At 42.4% G+C, this 13,649-nt stretch overlaps 2 protein-coding genes across 3 annotated transcripts in view; one reads left to right on the top strand and one right to left on the bottom strand.

Moving 5' to 3' along the window:
* Window positions 1-8,350, top strand: part of LOC141802356 (mitogen-activated protein kinase-binding protein 1-like) — a 29,303-nt gene extending 20,953 nt beyond the window's left edge. The window contains exons 27-33 of one of the 2 annotated variants that reach the window (XM_074685900.1): window positions 1,192-1,347; window positions 1,737-1,900; window positions 2,160-2,789; window positions 2,867-2,954; window positions 3,061-3,149; window positions 4,842-4,927; window positions 7,276-8,350. In XM_074685900.1, the coding sequence (XP_074542001.1) occupies window positions 1,192-1,347; window positions 1,737-1,900; window positions 2,160-2,789; window positions 2,867-2,954; window positions 3,061-3,149; window positions 4,842-4,927; window positions 7,276-7,515 (1,453 nt within the window). In that variant the 3' untranslated portion in view covers window positions 7,516-8,350. Of the gene's footprint in view, window positions 1-1,191; window positions 1,348-1,736; window positions 1,901-2,159; window positions 2,790-2,866; window positions 2,955-3,060; window positions 3,312-4,841; window positions 4,928-7,275 lie in introns of both variants that reach the window. The other variant, XM_074685899.1, reaches the window with a different exon arrangement.
* A 174-nt stretch (window positions 8,351-8,524) lies between these two features.
* LOC141802139 (uncharacterized) lies at window positions 8,525-12,649 on the bottom strand. Its single transcript, XM_074685599.1, has 6 exons — window positions 12,592-12,649; window positions 11,660-11,706; window positions 10,905-11,459; window positions 10,715-10,803; window positions 10,397-10,571; window positions 8,525-8,962 (listed from the first exon to the last, which is right to left on the bottom strand). The coding sequence occupies exons 2-6, from the start codon at window positions 11,699-11,701 to the stop codon at window positions 8,804-8,806; spliced, it is 1,020 nt and encodes a 339-aa protein (XP_074541700.1). The 5' UTR covers window positions 11,702-11,706; window positions 12,592-12,649; the 3' UTR covers window positions 8,525-8,803.
* Window positions 12,650-13,649: the final 1,000 nt, after the last annotated feature.

Below are 13,649 nucleotides of genomic sequence, written 5' to 3'. Positions count from 1 at the left end.
GAATTCCTTCATCTTTTGTTCAGAATCAGCTCCTATCACAGGTAACTGGCTCCACCTCCTTCTCATTCATCCCCGCAGCGTCTCAGCGCTTTAACACAGTCGGATGCTGAGCGTCTTCTGACTTCAGCGGGGAAGCATAGAGTGGGTTGTTCCACTGTGGAAACTGGACGGTCATTGGATAAACGCTGGACTGTGTCCCGCCCATCGGACGCTCAGCGTCTCTGGGGGTCTATGAGGCAGTGGGCTGGCCTGGACGCTGGGCTTCTGCATGATGATTGGATGATCTGTCCGAGGCCGAATCCCTTTTTGATTGACAGTGAAATGAGCCAGTCAGCGATCTTGAAGTATAACCCTTCTGATTTTTACATTCAGTTGTTTTGGACTGATCCTAAGGCTTTATCGATCCCCAGCGAGTTTACTTTTCTCAAAAACCACGAGCGTTGTGTCTAAAGATTCTCTCTCTTTTCACCAGTAAGCAGCTACAGCTACAGCTGCGGAGCTTCTCCCCCTGTCACTCTCACTTACAGCCTGTCGTAGTCTCACGTTGCAGCTCCAGCTGCTAGGAAGCTGGCATGGAGGGTAGAATTTACGTTTAAATAAATAAACAAATTCATGATGTAGGCCAGAAAAATGAGCTTTCCCTCCTTGACTGACCAGCAGCCGCCACTGGTTAACACATTTATCTTTGTTTAATCAACACAATGACTGTAGTGTGAAACCAAACAAAACAAAAAAAATAACTTTATCTTGTTTTTGTCAGCTGGTGTATAGCATAGCTTAGCTTAACTTAGCTTAGCTTAGCAAAGGATGGACATATAGCCAACCTGACTCATTCAAACGATGACATCAAACCTTACTGACGTACATATCTTTTTGTTTAAACTGAGAAAAAATGAACAAAATGCGGAGGTTTATGGGTGTAATGAGCAGGAACAGTTTGTGGCTAAGCTAGCTGTTCAGCATTTCCATTCTTTATGCTTAACCAAACCCAGAGGCTGCCAGCTGTGGTCTGAGATTTACGGCTCAGACATGAAAGTGAAAACACTTTTCTTGTTCCACTCTCTGCAGGAATGTGAAAAGTGTTTTTTTTTTCCAACATGTTGAACTCTTCTGTAATCTCTCTGTAGCTGATTACATTGCGTGCTTTCCTCACCTGCTCCCTCAACCCTGTGGTGCATCCTCTCTGTGTAGGGCTGTGCCCCTGTTTGCCAGAGTTCACGGGAAGGAACAAGGCTGCAACTCTGCTCAGCCTCCCGTGTTCAAAGTTCGGCCCATGATGGATGATAGCCAGAGCAGAAACACAGAAGACAAGACCCCCGTGTCCCCCAGCAGGATGGTGGAGCAAAGGTATGAAAAAGATCAGAAGGAGTAAAATGGGATTTATTTTTGGACAAAGTGTTACTTTGGTGGACTTGTATTAATAAACCACGAGATCAAAAATCTCCAAAAGGGTTTTATTAGAGTGAAAAATGGGTTATAAATTATTAAGAAGTTTATGTGGCAGGAATGCAAAAGAAGACAGATTTTCAAAAAGCGAATTCTGAGGTCACGCAACAATATTAAAGTTTTACACTTTGAATAATGGAACATTTCTGTTGTTAATTGTAGATAAATTATAAATAAAAGTAGACAAAAGTAGTTGCCGGATTTACATATACCCATGCAAATATATCCACCTTGTTTGCAACTGTGCAGATAAAGTGTTTCGTTGACTCAAACAGATTTTCTCTCTGCAGGGTCAGCTCACCAAAGGCGGAGAGTGCTCCCACCCTCAGACTCATGAAGAAGAGAGGCTCCCACCTGTGGAGGTTATCCACTCCTCCAATCAGAGGTCCCGCTCCGTTTGATAGAGAGTCATGTTTACAGAAATCCCACTCTGTTCAGAACCTGATCTCAGACTGTGAGTTTTATCATCGTGCTCTTTATTCATAACTTTACATCTGGGTCGTATTATTCACTGAGAAGCTGTATACTTAATTTCCCAGAGGGCTTTGAGAGATGTGCAAATTAGTTTGGGTTAGTGTCTGCAATTTGCAATAATGAATTTATACAATGAAAATCAGAGTTTATTCATTACGTTTTTAAACAGCATAATTAAATGTGTGCTGATTTGATGTCAAAAATGTCAAATCAATTCCCACTCTTTATTTTTACTTCAGCTCCACACTCACCAGAGCCCTCTAGTGACCAAAGGGAGTTGTGCAAGAGACCTCAGCAGCTTTTCCTGGACCCCAACACCCCCAGACCTTCCTTCCAGTTGTCTTCCCCTTCCTCTGGCTCCCCACAGTCCCCTCGGTCCCCCCTGCCCTGGGAAAGCCCCAAACTCAAGCCCCAGCACTCCTACATGAGCCCCACCGCCAGCTCTACAGCCAAAAGCAGCCGCTCCTCCTCGCTGGGAGAAGGCATCAACATCAGCACTCCGCCTTGCTCCCCCTCCTTCAGGGGCAGGAGTTCATGTGGCGAGGTGGACATCCAGCCTCTCCTCACTTCATCTCCCATCACTGCTTTCCCCTCCACCGCCTCATCTGCATCATCTCTGTTTTCATGTCCCCAATCAAACAGTCCCTCCCCAACTCATCCTCACCCCATGGCTGCTGTTTCGCCCATTCCTTTCACCCAGAACCTCCCACAGTCTCGCATCCCGCTTCCAAAACAGCCTCTCAGCCCACGACGCAGCCTCTGCCTGGACGCAATGACCAGCTCATGTTGGTCTGGAGGCTCAGTGAGAGGGTCGAATCATTCAGTTAACAGTACAGGATGTGAGGCTACTGCTCCATCAGGACACAGAGGTGAGACGGACAAACAAATGCTGGTGATGGGTCGTGTTTTGTGCTTGTGTTTCATGTGTTAATCTTGTTTTCTTTAGCACTGGGCAGGCGGCTCTCTCTACGTGTCGATCCAACTATTTCAAGTTCAACCCGAGTGAAGCCAAAAAGAGGTTCAATTTCAGACATGTAAGTCTTAATGACTCACTTAAAAAACTTTGCAGAAAAAGTTTTTTCTCTACTTTCCAAAAAAAGTCATCACAGCAGTTGACATGTGTCCAACTCTTCTCCTCAGTGCCAAGGAGCCAGCACAGCCAGCTCTAACCAAAGAGTGCCCTCTGGTGCCTGAACAGACCCACATACAGAGCACTGACCCACAGCCAGGTGTGGCCTCCCAGAGCTCCTTTACTAACCTGTCAGTCACTACCGCTCCTCCTCTTCATCGCTGCATCTCTTCACCCTGCTCGCCTTCATCCTTCTGGCCTGTCTGTCCCGTTCCTCCGTCTGTCTCTGTGCCCTCCTGCTGTCAGCACTGCGATTACAACAGTGAGTCCACTGATGGAGGGACAGGGGATAAACTTAGCAGCATGAACTCTAGTTTTTTTCTGCAAATTTTAGTGTGTAATCACAAGAAAGTAAACAATATCCATATTAACACAGCACATTTGACAGGAAGCTACACTGCTGTTAGACACCAGTGCAAATGCTTGACGTACTGTGCAAGATTGGTAAAGAATGCAGTGAGGTTGCAATGGCAAAAGCTCTGTCCTTGGTCTTGGTAATGGGGACAAGAGGTCAGCATCCGATAAGCAAAGACTCATCTATTAAATGTTTGACAACAGGATAGCTTTTTGCAAAATAGGGACATTTTTAAAAACCTTTCTAATGGCAAAAACAAGGTCCTGAGAGGATGAGAAACTGAGCATATGTTAACTTAAAGGATAAGTTCGGTTTATACAGCTTTTACATTGTTTATAGAATGAAGTAGAACAAAATACTCACCCAGAAGGCTTTTCTGATCCAAGCAGTGCTTCGGGAGACATTTAGATCCAAAATCGTGCAGCGGACGTCCGTATAATGGGATCCATCGGGGCAGAGACAGCGCCGCTCCTAAAACTGCATTAATCGTCCAAAAACTCATGTTTTTCACCAATATTCCATCATGGTCCGCTCCAGGTTAGTCCTCTGTGGCAGTCTGTGTCGTCCAGACAGCGCTGTGTGGCTGTAATGACCTCTGAACTGACGAAGACTTTGTTTACCTCTGCCCCTTGGCGCATGCGCAGTACTCTCTGGAGAGCTGACTCTACTTTCTCCTTTCTTTGAGGGGCAATGTAAACAAAGTCTTCGTCAGTTCAGAGGCCAGTACAGCCACACAGCGCTGTCTGGAGTGACACAGACTGCAGCAGAGGACTAACCCGGAGCCGACCATGATGGAATATTGGTGAAAAACACAAGTTTTTGGACGATTAATGCAGTTTTAGGAGCGGCGCTGTCTATGCCCCGATGGATCCCATTTTACGGAGGTCCGCTGCACGATTTTGGATCTAAATATCTCCCGAAGCACTGCTTGGATCAGGAAAGCCTTCTGGGTGAGTATTTTGTTCCACTTCGTTCATTAACAATGTAAAAGCTGTATAAACTGAACTTATCCTTTAAGTTCCTCTGCAGAATGCCATCATCACACTGCTCACTCCCTCAGTGGATAAATGTATCTAACAGAGGCAATGCTACAGAGGTAATGCTGAAATGGAAACGGCTCTTTTACATAAGCAGCAACTCGTTTCATTTTGAAAACACAGGAGCCATAAGTGATATCCACTCCACAGTGTTTTGCTGCAGGATACAAGCTGTGAAATCCTTTTTTCTCAGTTTCACTCTTCAGTCTTCTCTGCTCTGGATTTGTTTATAGCAGCCTCTTTTTGTGTGTGTCTTTCCTGCCATTTACTTCACTGTTTTTTCAGTATTTACTGTGTGTCTGCTTCGTTTAATAACATGTGTTTGTGTGTGTGAACAATGCTTACCCCATACTGTGCTCCACTTAAAGGGTAAAGAGTCTTTCTATCCCTCTGTCTGCAGATCTCTCTATCACTGTGGAAACCTGTCGGCAGGCTGTTTCTGAGCTCCACAGTAGTCTAAGGAAAACAGTCATGCTCTACACTAAGGTCAGTCTGTGTGTGCGAGTGTGTGTGTGTGTGTGCCTGGTGTATAAATGAGAAAAGGATAAATGTGGAGGATTAAAATAGTCTTAAAGAAGTATACAGAAGTGAGATGGAGAAGACATAAAGATACTTCCTGTTCCAGTCCATAGATCCAGTTCACTGCAGTCAGGGAAACACACACGCGTGTCTACACTGACTTCTACTTCAGGGTTTGGATCTGACTTTTTTACAAGTAGCTACATTTTGGGTAGTTCATCTGCAGAGGTTCATAACCCCGCTGACTCGGCACCAGGTCCCTACCTGTTTAAGAGATGACCAGCATCTCCAGAAGGTGATATGCTAATGAAATCAACCCCACACATCACCCCTAAAAAGAAAAAAGAAAATCTGATACTTTTGGGCTCTCGCTTTAAATTCATCTGATCATCAAAAAATACAAATACAGATCAATATTTCTAAACTATAAGAATCTTTGCTTATGTCGTGCCTTACTTTCTGCCATACTTAACGGGGCTGTGAGGAGTTTAAAGTGATCTTGAAGATTTTTCTCTCCTAGATATATGCCTGATTGGAATCCACACTTTAAAATGAGATTTTTAGCACCAATATTACAAATTACAGGTTTTAAACTGCTACTTCTTAGCTTCCAGATCGGGTCGACCAGGACCGGATTGATCTATGGCATATCTTGGTCTCTATGACAACACCACGCCGGCTGACAAAATTTAGTAGTGAGAAGAGATAAAACACAAAGATCTGTGTTCTTCTCTGCTGAAAACGATTTCTCTGACTAATTTTGTAGTGATAGTGGACACAGAAGCCTAACTGTCAGACAGAAAAAGAACAGATCACTATAACACAGGGGCTAAGCTGTTTGTGATAATGTTTATTCCAACCCACAGTCAGCAGTTATTCTGCAGTGGTCTGTTCAAACTTGAGAGTCTATCAATAAAATGAAGAGTGAGGTTACGTTACCTAGGATTTGCTGACGTTTCACATTACAGACATGTCTTAGAGCCAGCTACGCTAAATATTAACGGCTACTAAACTACTTACAAACTGACAGTGTTTACTTGTTGTCACATTAGCCGACAGATAGCTCACAGCACCAGGCTAACATATAGCCGGCTGCTACAACTTTTGCTTGAGGTCATGTTTCAAACCATAGCACTACGTAACTGTACTGATAAATACCTCACCTTGATGCGTAGTATCCAGAAAATGTTGTCTTGATCAAAGAAAATTTGTTTTGATCCTATCACCATTCAATTCCAAAACAAACGCATGCCTCGCTCAAAGTAATTTACAACAGTGTGAGTGAGACTCCAGGCCAGACGGTGGTGAGGGAGTGCAATCAAAACAGATCCTTCTCAAAGCATCTTTAATGTTACTTCTGTAAACACTGTAGTCTTGTGTGATCTCAAATGGATCAGGCAACTGATCAAAAAATACATTTTAATGACTTATTCCTCCTTTGAATTGTTTCTTTCTTTCATCCTCATCTTGTGTGAGGTTATCAAACTGTATTTTATCAGTTGGGTTACCTCAAACGTAATGTTTTGGTTGGGTCAGGGAAAAAAAGGCAAGATACCAACTTTGTTTTCTGGCTTTTAGCGCAGCAACGGCCAAAAAACGTTCATGATCGTTTACTTTTCTCATCATGGTTTAACTGTTATATAGTTTATGTTTTGAATACATCAAAACGGTTAAAAAAAAACCTGTTGCAGCTTGTCAAAATCTGCCTCTTATTGGGGGAGCTCGCAATCTTAATATCCTCTAAACGGCCAAGTTAGAAAAGAATTCACCCCCCTGTACAGTGGGTGCCGGTACTAAAATTAGCGACTCAGACAGGAGACGTTTTTTGAACCAGGCTGTAAATAGGTTGATTTATGCTTTGAAAATGGCTTTTTTGGCTTGGTGTGTATGTGACTTCTGGTACTTCCAGAGCCAGACTCAAGCAAACACTCAAGAAACAGTAGATTATAGCACCTCTGCTTTTGCTCATATTCTTAGACCGGAGGTTGCCGCTTGGTGCAGAAGTTTTCATATTGATTTTTAAAAAATTAAATCAAACTTATGAGTGGACTAAAGGAATTGAACTTCTGTTCAATAAAAACCCTGATCACTTAGTCTGTGCTGTAGGAACGAGAGTGAAAATTTAGAAAAACAGCTGTTGGTAGCAACACTACATACTGTGGATGCATTTACACCCTGATCCTAAGTGATTCATGTGATAAAGAGGTGCCAAAGCAGCTTTACATGTATCTTAAAACCTATCAGTGAGGAAAAATATCTATGTTCTTATTTTGTCTGTTTTCCATCCCATGTTTGTCTGTATTCATTCAAACTAGGTGCTTCAATGCAACCAGCAGCCCAGTGAGGATCAACAAGAAATGAGGAGCCTCCTGTCTGGGAGTCTGTTCTCTGTTAAAGCAGAGCTGGACTCTCTGCCTCAGACCCCCTCCTCCTCTCTGGGTGAGGGTCTCCGACTGGATCAAGGAATGGAGGGGGATAAAGCTCTGGCTCTGCTGGAGCAGTACGCCGAGCTGCTGCTGAAGTCTGTGGAGAGGAGACTGGACACCAAGACCTGAGGAGACAGACCGATGTGTGTGTGCCAGGGAAGAGCAGACACATACAGACACAGCAGCAGCTCTGTGAATCACACGCTTTTAATTTGCACAAAGAGATTTATTTATAGACTGAACACAGATGAGATGTTTATATTTGCTGAGAGAGATAAACGTTGGTAATGATGCACTGAAAGAAAGAAAATTGTTTGAATGGTTGCCTTGTTTTCATGTCACAGCTCTTTTTTGTCTGGTTCTTGTTTTTTTCAAGTGGAGCAAATATCAACAACAAGATAAGACACATTAGGGGGAAATGTGCAACACATTGGGATTTATTTGACAAATTCAATATTTGGTTCCAAAAAATTCATCTTTTTTCCTGAATTAGTGATTGCAGGAAAGCATCATTAGCATCCTCTACAGGCTGCAGGAGTCGTTGCTGCTACTGTTGATATAACTCGACTCCAAATACCCATGGGCGTCATTGCAGAAACAAAAAAGAGAGCTTTTCATTTCTAAAAGTTTTTTTTATACCATTAAAGTGCTTCATGTTTTCTGAAAATGTCAGTTTGTCTGTCTGTAGCATTATGTGTCTAAACATGTACATAAGTAATGCAGGAGTATAATTTAAGGAACGCTCCCACAGTAATGACGTAAAGTTCATTCTTTAAAACTTAGCCTGAAGTTTTGACTCATTTGGAACTCTTGTTGGTCGGGTTATGACCATCAGGATTTTTATGCTTTAATAACTCATATTCAGTCTGGACAGTTTAGGTTTTATTGTTCCAGTGTTTTTTTCTTTACCTTTTTCTGAAGAACTTTGACGTTGGATCACTAAAACACTGTGTAGCAGCTTGTTTTTATGTCAAACTGTTTTTTTCTGTAAGAGATTTTTATCCCAAACTTGTTTTTAAACTTTGAAATAATATAAAAAAATAAACATGTCACCAGTTCTCAGACTGATTATTTTATTTAAGAATCACAACAGTTAATAAAACTCATCCAAATGCCTTTGCTTATTATGGGTGCACTATCAATAATAAGCTAGTACAACTTTCAATATTGTACGTTATGAAACAGTAGCATCTCTGCGTTAAACAAGAAAGCTTTAAATAAGAGGTTAGATGTGTCAGAGGATGTAGTTTGAGATTATTGTGGTAAATCATGACAAGAGCTCATGTCATAACAATTAATTTTTCACACAAACACTCATGTGAAATATGGACAGCGTGTGTGTCCAAGATTTTGCATGTCTCCATGATTTGCCTCTTTGAATTGTTGGTGCATGCACACTGTGAGTGAAGTGAGCTTTCTATGGAAGTGTCTCCACGTTGACGTAGGTGAGGACAACATCGTGCAGGATGTTGATCCTGTCGATCTGGTTGAGCTCTCTGATGCGATGTTTGAACTCAAACAGTGGGATGTTGTTTACTGCCACCCTGAATGAATCCTGAGTGCACATGATCTTCATCTGAAAACAGAGCAGAAACAAACACACACCCTTTATAAATGTTATAAACAAGTTTATATTCAGTAATTTCATTTGGAGAGGGTTTAATCTCCAAACTGTAGCCCTGAAAAAATACAATTATGTTGAATTTTGTTTCTTTTGATTTCTCTGTCAAATAACAAAGTTAACTGAGAAATAAATATGGTTTGGCTCACAGTGAAACCATCAGTTGTTCAGATTATAGCAGTGACTCCTTTGCCTGTAAAGCACAAGTGTAATTGACGTTATTGAGCAACATGAGACCCCAACTGACCTCCAGGAGGCTCCCTGCAGGGCAGCAGCTCCTTTTTCTAGGACCCGCTTGCACAAACGACTTTCCAACCCTTTCCATCTTTTCCCAGCGTTAGCCTGACGTTAACCATGAGAAAGTGGCCTGAGTCAGTGAGGCACCACGTGTGGAATTTTAAAACATCAACTCATTACTGTAAAGTGTTTGCTACCGACTGAAACAATCATGGCTCGATGATTAGTGGCTTCTGTTACTGTTATTTGTCTGGTGTGAGCAACTGTTATTGAGTTGCACACTCTCAAAGCTAATCACCATTTCCCTTAGCAGTCAATTTTCTTCTCACATGCTCAGGGTGAAAAGCTTGTTATCTACCAGTGCCTCATTTTATGAAAAACTGAAAAGACTAAATAAATGAATGAATGAATAAAGAAAAATGTTTTTTTTTTAAGTAAAAAAAAGACATCTAAGTCAAGCTACAAGCACTTCAGGTAAACCATCTTCTAGAGTTCAACAACTTCCAGTGCTGTCAATAAACCACTTATAGCTATCAGTATGTTAGCCAGGAGATAAATTTGTTGCTAATGTTAAGTTTGCCTGCTAATTTAAGTTTGCCTGTTGTCTCTTGAAACATTATCAGATGATAATTTTAGACTTTGATCACTTTCTAACCAAAGCCAATGTTATCTTCATAGTGGCTAACTAATGATATTAGCTGTATACCAAAGTTAGCTAATGCACCATCTGACAAGCTGTCGTAGCTAGCTAGATTTACCACATTATTTTCAGAATTCCTTATCTTTTTCAGTTATTTATTAGTTAGGAAGCAGTGAAATAACTTTTTAAAAATTATTTCTATTAGTTATCAAAGCATTTCTGACCAAATTTGCAAACCCATCAAACCACAGTGTCTCTCAGTGTCCACTTGAGGCTATCTCCAAAAGCCAAAGAAATCCTGATAGAGCTCGGCAGAATCAAATGTTTATTCTGGAAAGTAGAGCTAAAACCCACCTACTGGCAGTTTCTGGATCACATAGAGCAAGCCAGCCTTGTTTTAGTCCGTGTATGAAACCAGCTGCATGGTAATGTAACAGTTTTACCGTACCCACTTCCAGTGGTGATGATAAACTGATGCTAACGTGCTACAGACAACACTCTTCTGCACTCACCTCAAAGGGACTCCCAAGGGCAAAGGGGAAGGGCCCTGGTTTCAGCTCCCTCTCCTCAGGGCCCCAGCGCTCCCCCAGTTTGTGGTTACGGACCAGCACCTGTTTACCTGCCTCACAGAAACGGGGGTTGATGTGAAAGGCGATGTCGTTGCCTCTCAGAAAGTTCACTGTGAACCTGCAGAAGGTCAAAGCTGGTTAGGACAACCACACACTCCTCTGTCACTTATTAACGTGTCATAGTTTCTCTAAACCTGAAGCATTTAAAAAAAAAAAAAACCCACGTTATTAAAAAAGAAAGAAAGATTCAGAGACCCTTACATTTTAGCATTAGGTTTGACATGGCCGAGGATTGTCATCATCATCTTGTCGTAAACTCCACGGGCCAGGTTCAAGTTGTAGGGCACACTCTAAAGAGTAAGGGTTTAAATAAATGACATTTTAAATCAGGACGTGCACAAACACCCAGTATGAATATTTAGTGGTGCATGTTGATGCAGGCTGGACTCACCAGAGGTCCAGATGTGGGTGGAATCCAGTGTGGAGGCATAAAGCTTTGGCCCTGGCCAGGCCACCCTGACTGTCCAGGATTGTGGTGCCAACCAGGATGGGCAAGCCACCTGGAGGAGGGAGGGGGTGCAGGGACTGGCACTGGAGTTGGGGCAGGAGTTGGGATTTGACCAGGGACTGGAGCTTGAATTGGAGCAGGTAGCTGAGGAGCCTGGTACTGGGTGCCTGGCCAGCAGGGCTGACATGGCTGCCCTGGAACCAGAGCAGGGGCCGGAGCAGGAGCTGGAGCTGGGGCGGGGGCTACGGGAGTGGTGGGAACAGGGGTTGGTGTCACTGGAGCTGGAGCTGGAGCTGGTGCAGGAACAGAGTATGGAGCTGGTTGTGTCCCAGGCCAGCAGGATGTGTTGGGCTGACCAGGCCAGCAGGGTGTGGGCTGGGTGGGTGGTGCTGGCCATGCAGGGAATGAGGGTGAAGACTGGGGCAGGGTGGGCCAGAGGCCGTTTGGCTGTGGGGCAGAACCAGGGGACGGGCAGCTGCCACACAGAGCATCAGAGTACTGAGGAGGCGGCGGGGAGGGGGAGGATGGAGTGGGGGAGGGGTCAGGGGCCAGGATGGAGTGATGGGGAAGAGAGAGAGTGGAGAGGACAGAGGACACCAACTTGCAGTGGCAAACATGGCCATTTGACATAAGCAAAGATTCAAACATTGACGTTTATAAGTAAGGAGAAAAGTTGTATTGATCTGTTTCTTTCTTACCAGTGCTGAGATCTGAGAATTTGATGAGTTACTTACATCCATACTGCCTGCAAGAGCAAGAAAAAGAAAAGGTCCTTGAAATTTAAAAAACATTTCATATGGTAAATACAGAGTGTACACCACAGTCACAATGAGTTTGACAGGTTGCAGAAAAAAAACAGTTCTCTGTGTGACCACTAGAGGGCTTCAGTGCTTTAGTAAAGGCATGATGACTGTTTGTCTCCACATAGAGGTGAGCATTGTTAACTAATGCAGTGAATGATGAGCATAGCAAACATCGTGACTCCTGCAGGAACATAATGGTTTATTGATTCTGGATTGTATCAGTGACTTATGATGCACTTAGACAGGAATGTGCTATAACAATGAGTCCCTGGTCACGCCAATGATTTATAGCTGTTCATGTGACAGCAGATTCAATTACTGTTACTGAATAATGAAACTTCCTCATCTCAGTGCTTCATATTTCAATCATGTTTAGTTTCTTTTATTACATAATAAATATAACTCAACGCAGAAAAAGTCATTATGTGCCCACTGAACATGCTTTTATTTGCAGCACACTAAAACTTAAAACAATCAACAATCAATTTGCTGTTGAATCTGTGTTACTTATTGTGATAAACGTTGAGTGTTATTATCTGTCTGGTGGTTGCATGTTGTTATAGATTTTCTATCAACATCAGTATAAATAACATTGTTTCAATGGCTACTATCTATTTCGAAAATGGTCGATATCATGATTTAAAATACCGATTAACTAAAGACAATCTAACATATAAGCTGTACATGAGGTGATATGTACACACCTTTCTGTCTGTCGTAGTACATTTTCCCTGATCCATTTTTTCCTAGCATAAAAACTCTCAGGACTGGACTGTATGACCTTTTTGTCAAAGATCTAAAAATGATGAGAAAAAATAATTAGCTACCTTTGTTCGGTTTTCAGTCCCAGGATGCACACAGAAGCAGGCTGTGATGAAGTTCAAGTCAGTCAGGTTGCACCCAAACCCATGGAACCTGTCTTTTATAGGCCCGAAGTCTCCCAGCACGTGACCACTCCTCACCTCATCACTCCACTGTCAGAGGAAGATGCCACACCTTCACGTGTTACTACATACATGTAAATAAACACACAAGCATCACATGTTTGAATATGCATCTCAAACTTAGTGTTGTTTTTTGATGCTTTTCCCAAAGGAGACCCCAAACTCTTTAAGCAATGAATGTTATGCTTGCAAATGATAATTTTATAATTAAGGAGAGAAACAGAAAAAAGTGCATCTTAATGTTAGGTTATTTAAAAAAATAAATAAATAAATAAATTACAGGCTGTATACTGTTAAAGTGGACATTGGCTTTCTCTACACTAACTTGCTCCTCTGACAGCACGTTGCTGTGTTTTTGTGCTGATGTGTTTGACTTCACTGTTGAGCAGTCATGGGGCTGTCTAACACTCACAGGGTAACACAATTACAGCAGACAGAGCAGACTAAAGTCAGGACTCAGAGCTGTTTTCTGTATGTTTCAGTGACTCAGACATGGACAGCTGAACACTCAGACGTGACTGCACTGTTTCTCACTCAGGTTACATCCCTGCACCCCTGGTCAAACCTACTGTTTATTCTTTTTATTCTGAAACGGTGTTGATTGAATGGTTCTCATATTTTCAATATGGGATTCAACCATTTTTCATTTGACATTAAACATCAGCAAATACATTCTCACGTAATCATCCAATAAATCTCCAGGGAAACCCTTCATAACAGATGACACTCTGGATGTGGAGTCACACGGATGTTGTGGTTGTCCTCACTCTGTTATTAGATTAGATCAGATTAGCATCATCTGAACTGAAATTGTAGGCACTCTCAGAATGCAAAGACTCAGTCCTCCAAGAATGCAACGCCTGACATTAATCAAACAGGCTTTATATGTTTAGATTTAATGCCCATATACAGATTAAGAAGCTCATTTTACATAAAGTAGA

This window comes from Halichoeres trimaculatus, unplaced genomic scaffold, assembly GCF_033239565.1.
Source record: "Halichoeres trimaculatus isolate MK-OKI-2021-1 unplaced genomic scaffold, fHalTri1.1 fHalTri1_scaffold_13, whole genome shotgun sequence".
Lineage (NCBI taxonomy): Eukaryota > Metazoa > Chordata > Actinopteri > Labriformes > Labridae > Halichoeres > Halichoeres trimaculatus.
This window is presented reverse-complemented; position numbering and strand designations above follow the sequence as displayed.

Bases quoted from the DNA above. Each gene is read 5' to 3' on its own strand.
- LOC141802139 (XM_074685599.1), bottom strand. From the start codon at position 11,701: ATGGATGTAAGTAACTCATCAAATTCTCAGATCTCAGCACTG. The intron at 10,804-10,904 runs GTGAGTCCAGCC...CTTACTCTTTAG, and splicing joins CACCCACATCTGGACCTCTG to AGTGTGCCCTACAACTTGAA. The intron at 8,963-10,396 runs GTGAGTGCAGAA...CTCTGTTTTCAG, and splicing joins CCCTTGGGAGTCCCTTTGAG to ATGAAGATCATGTGCACTCA.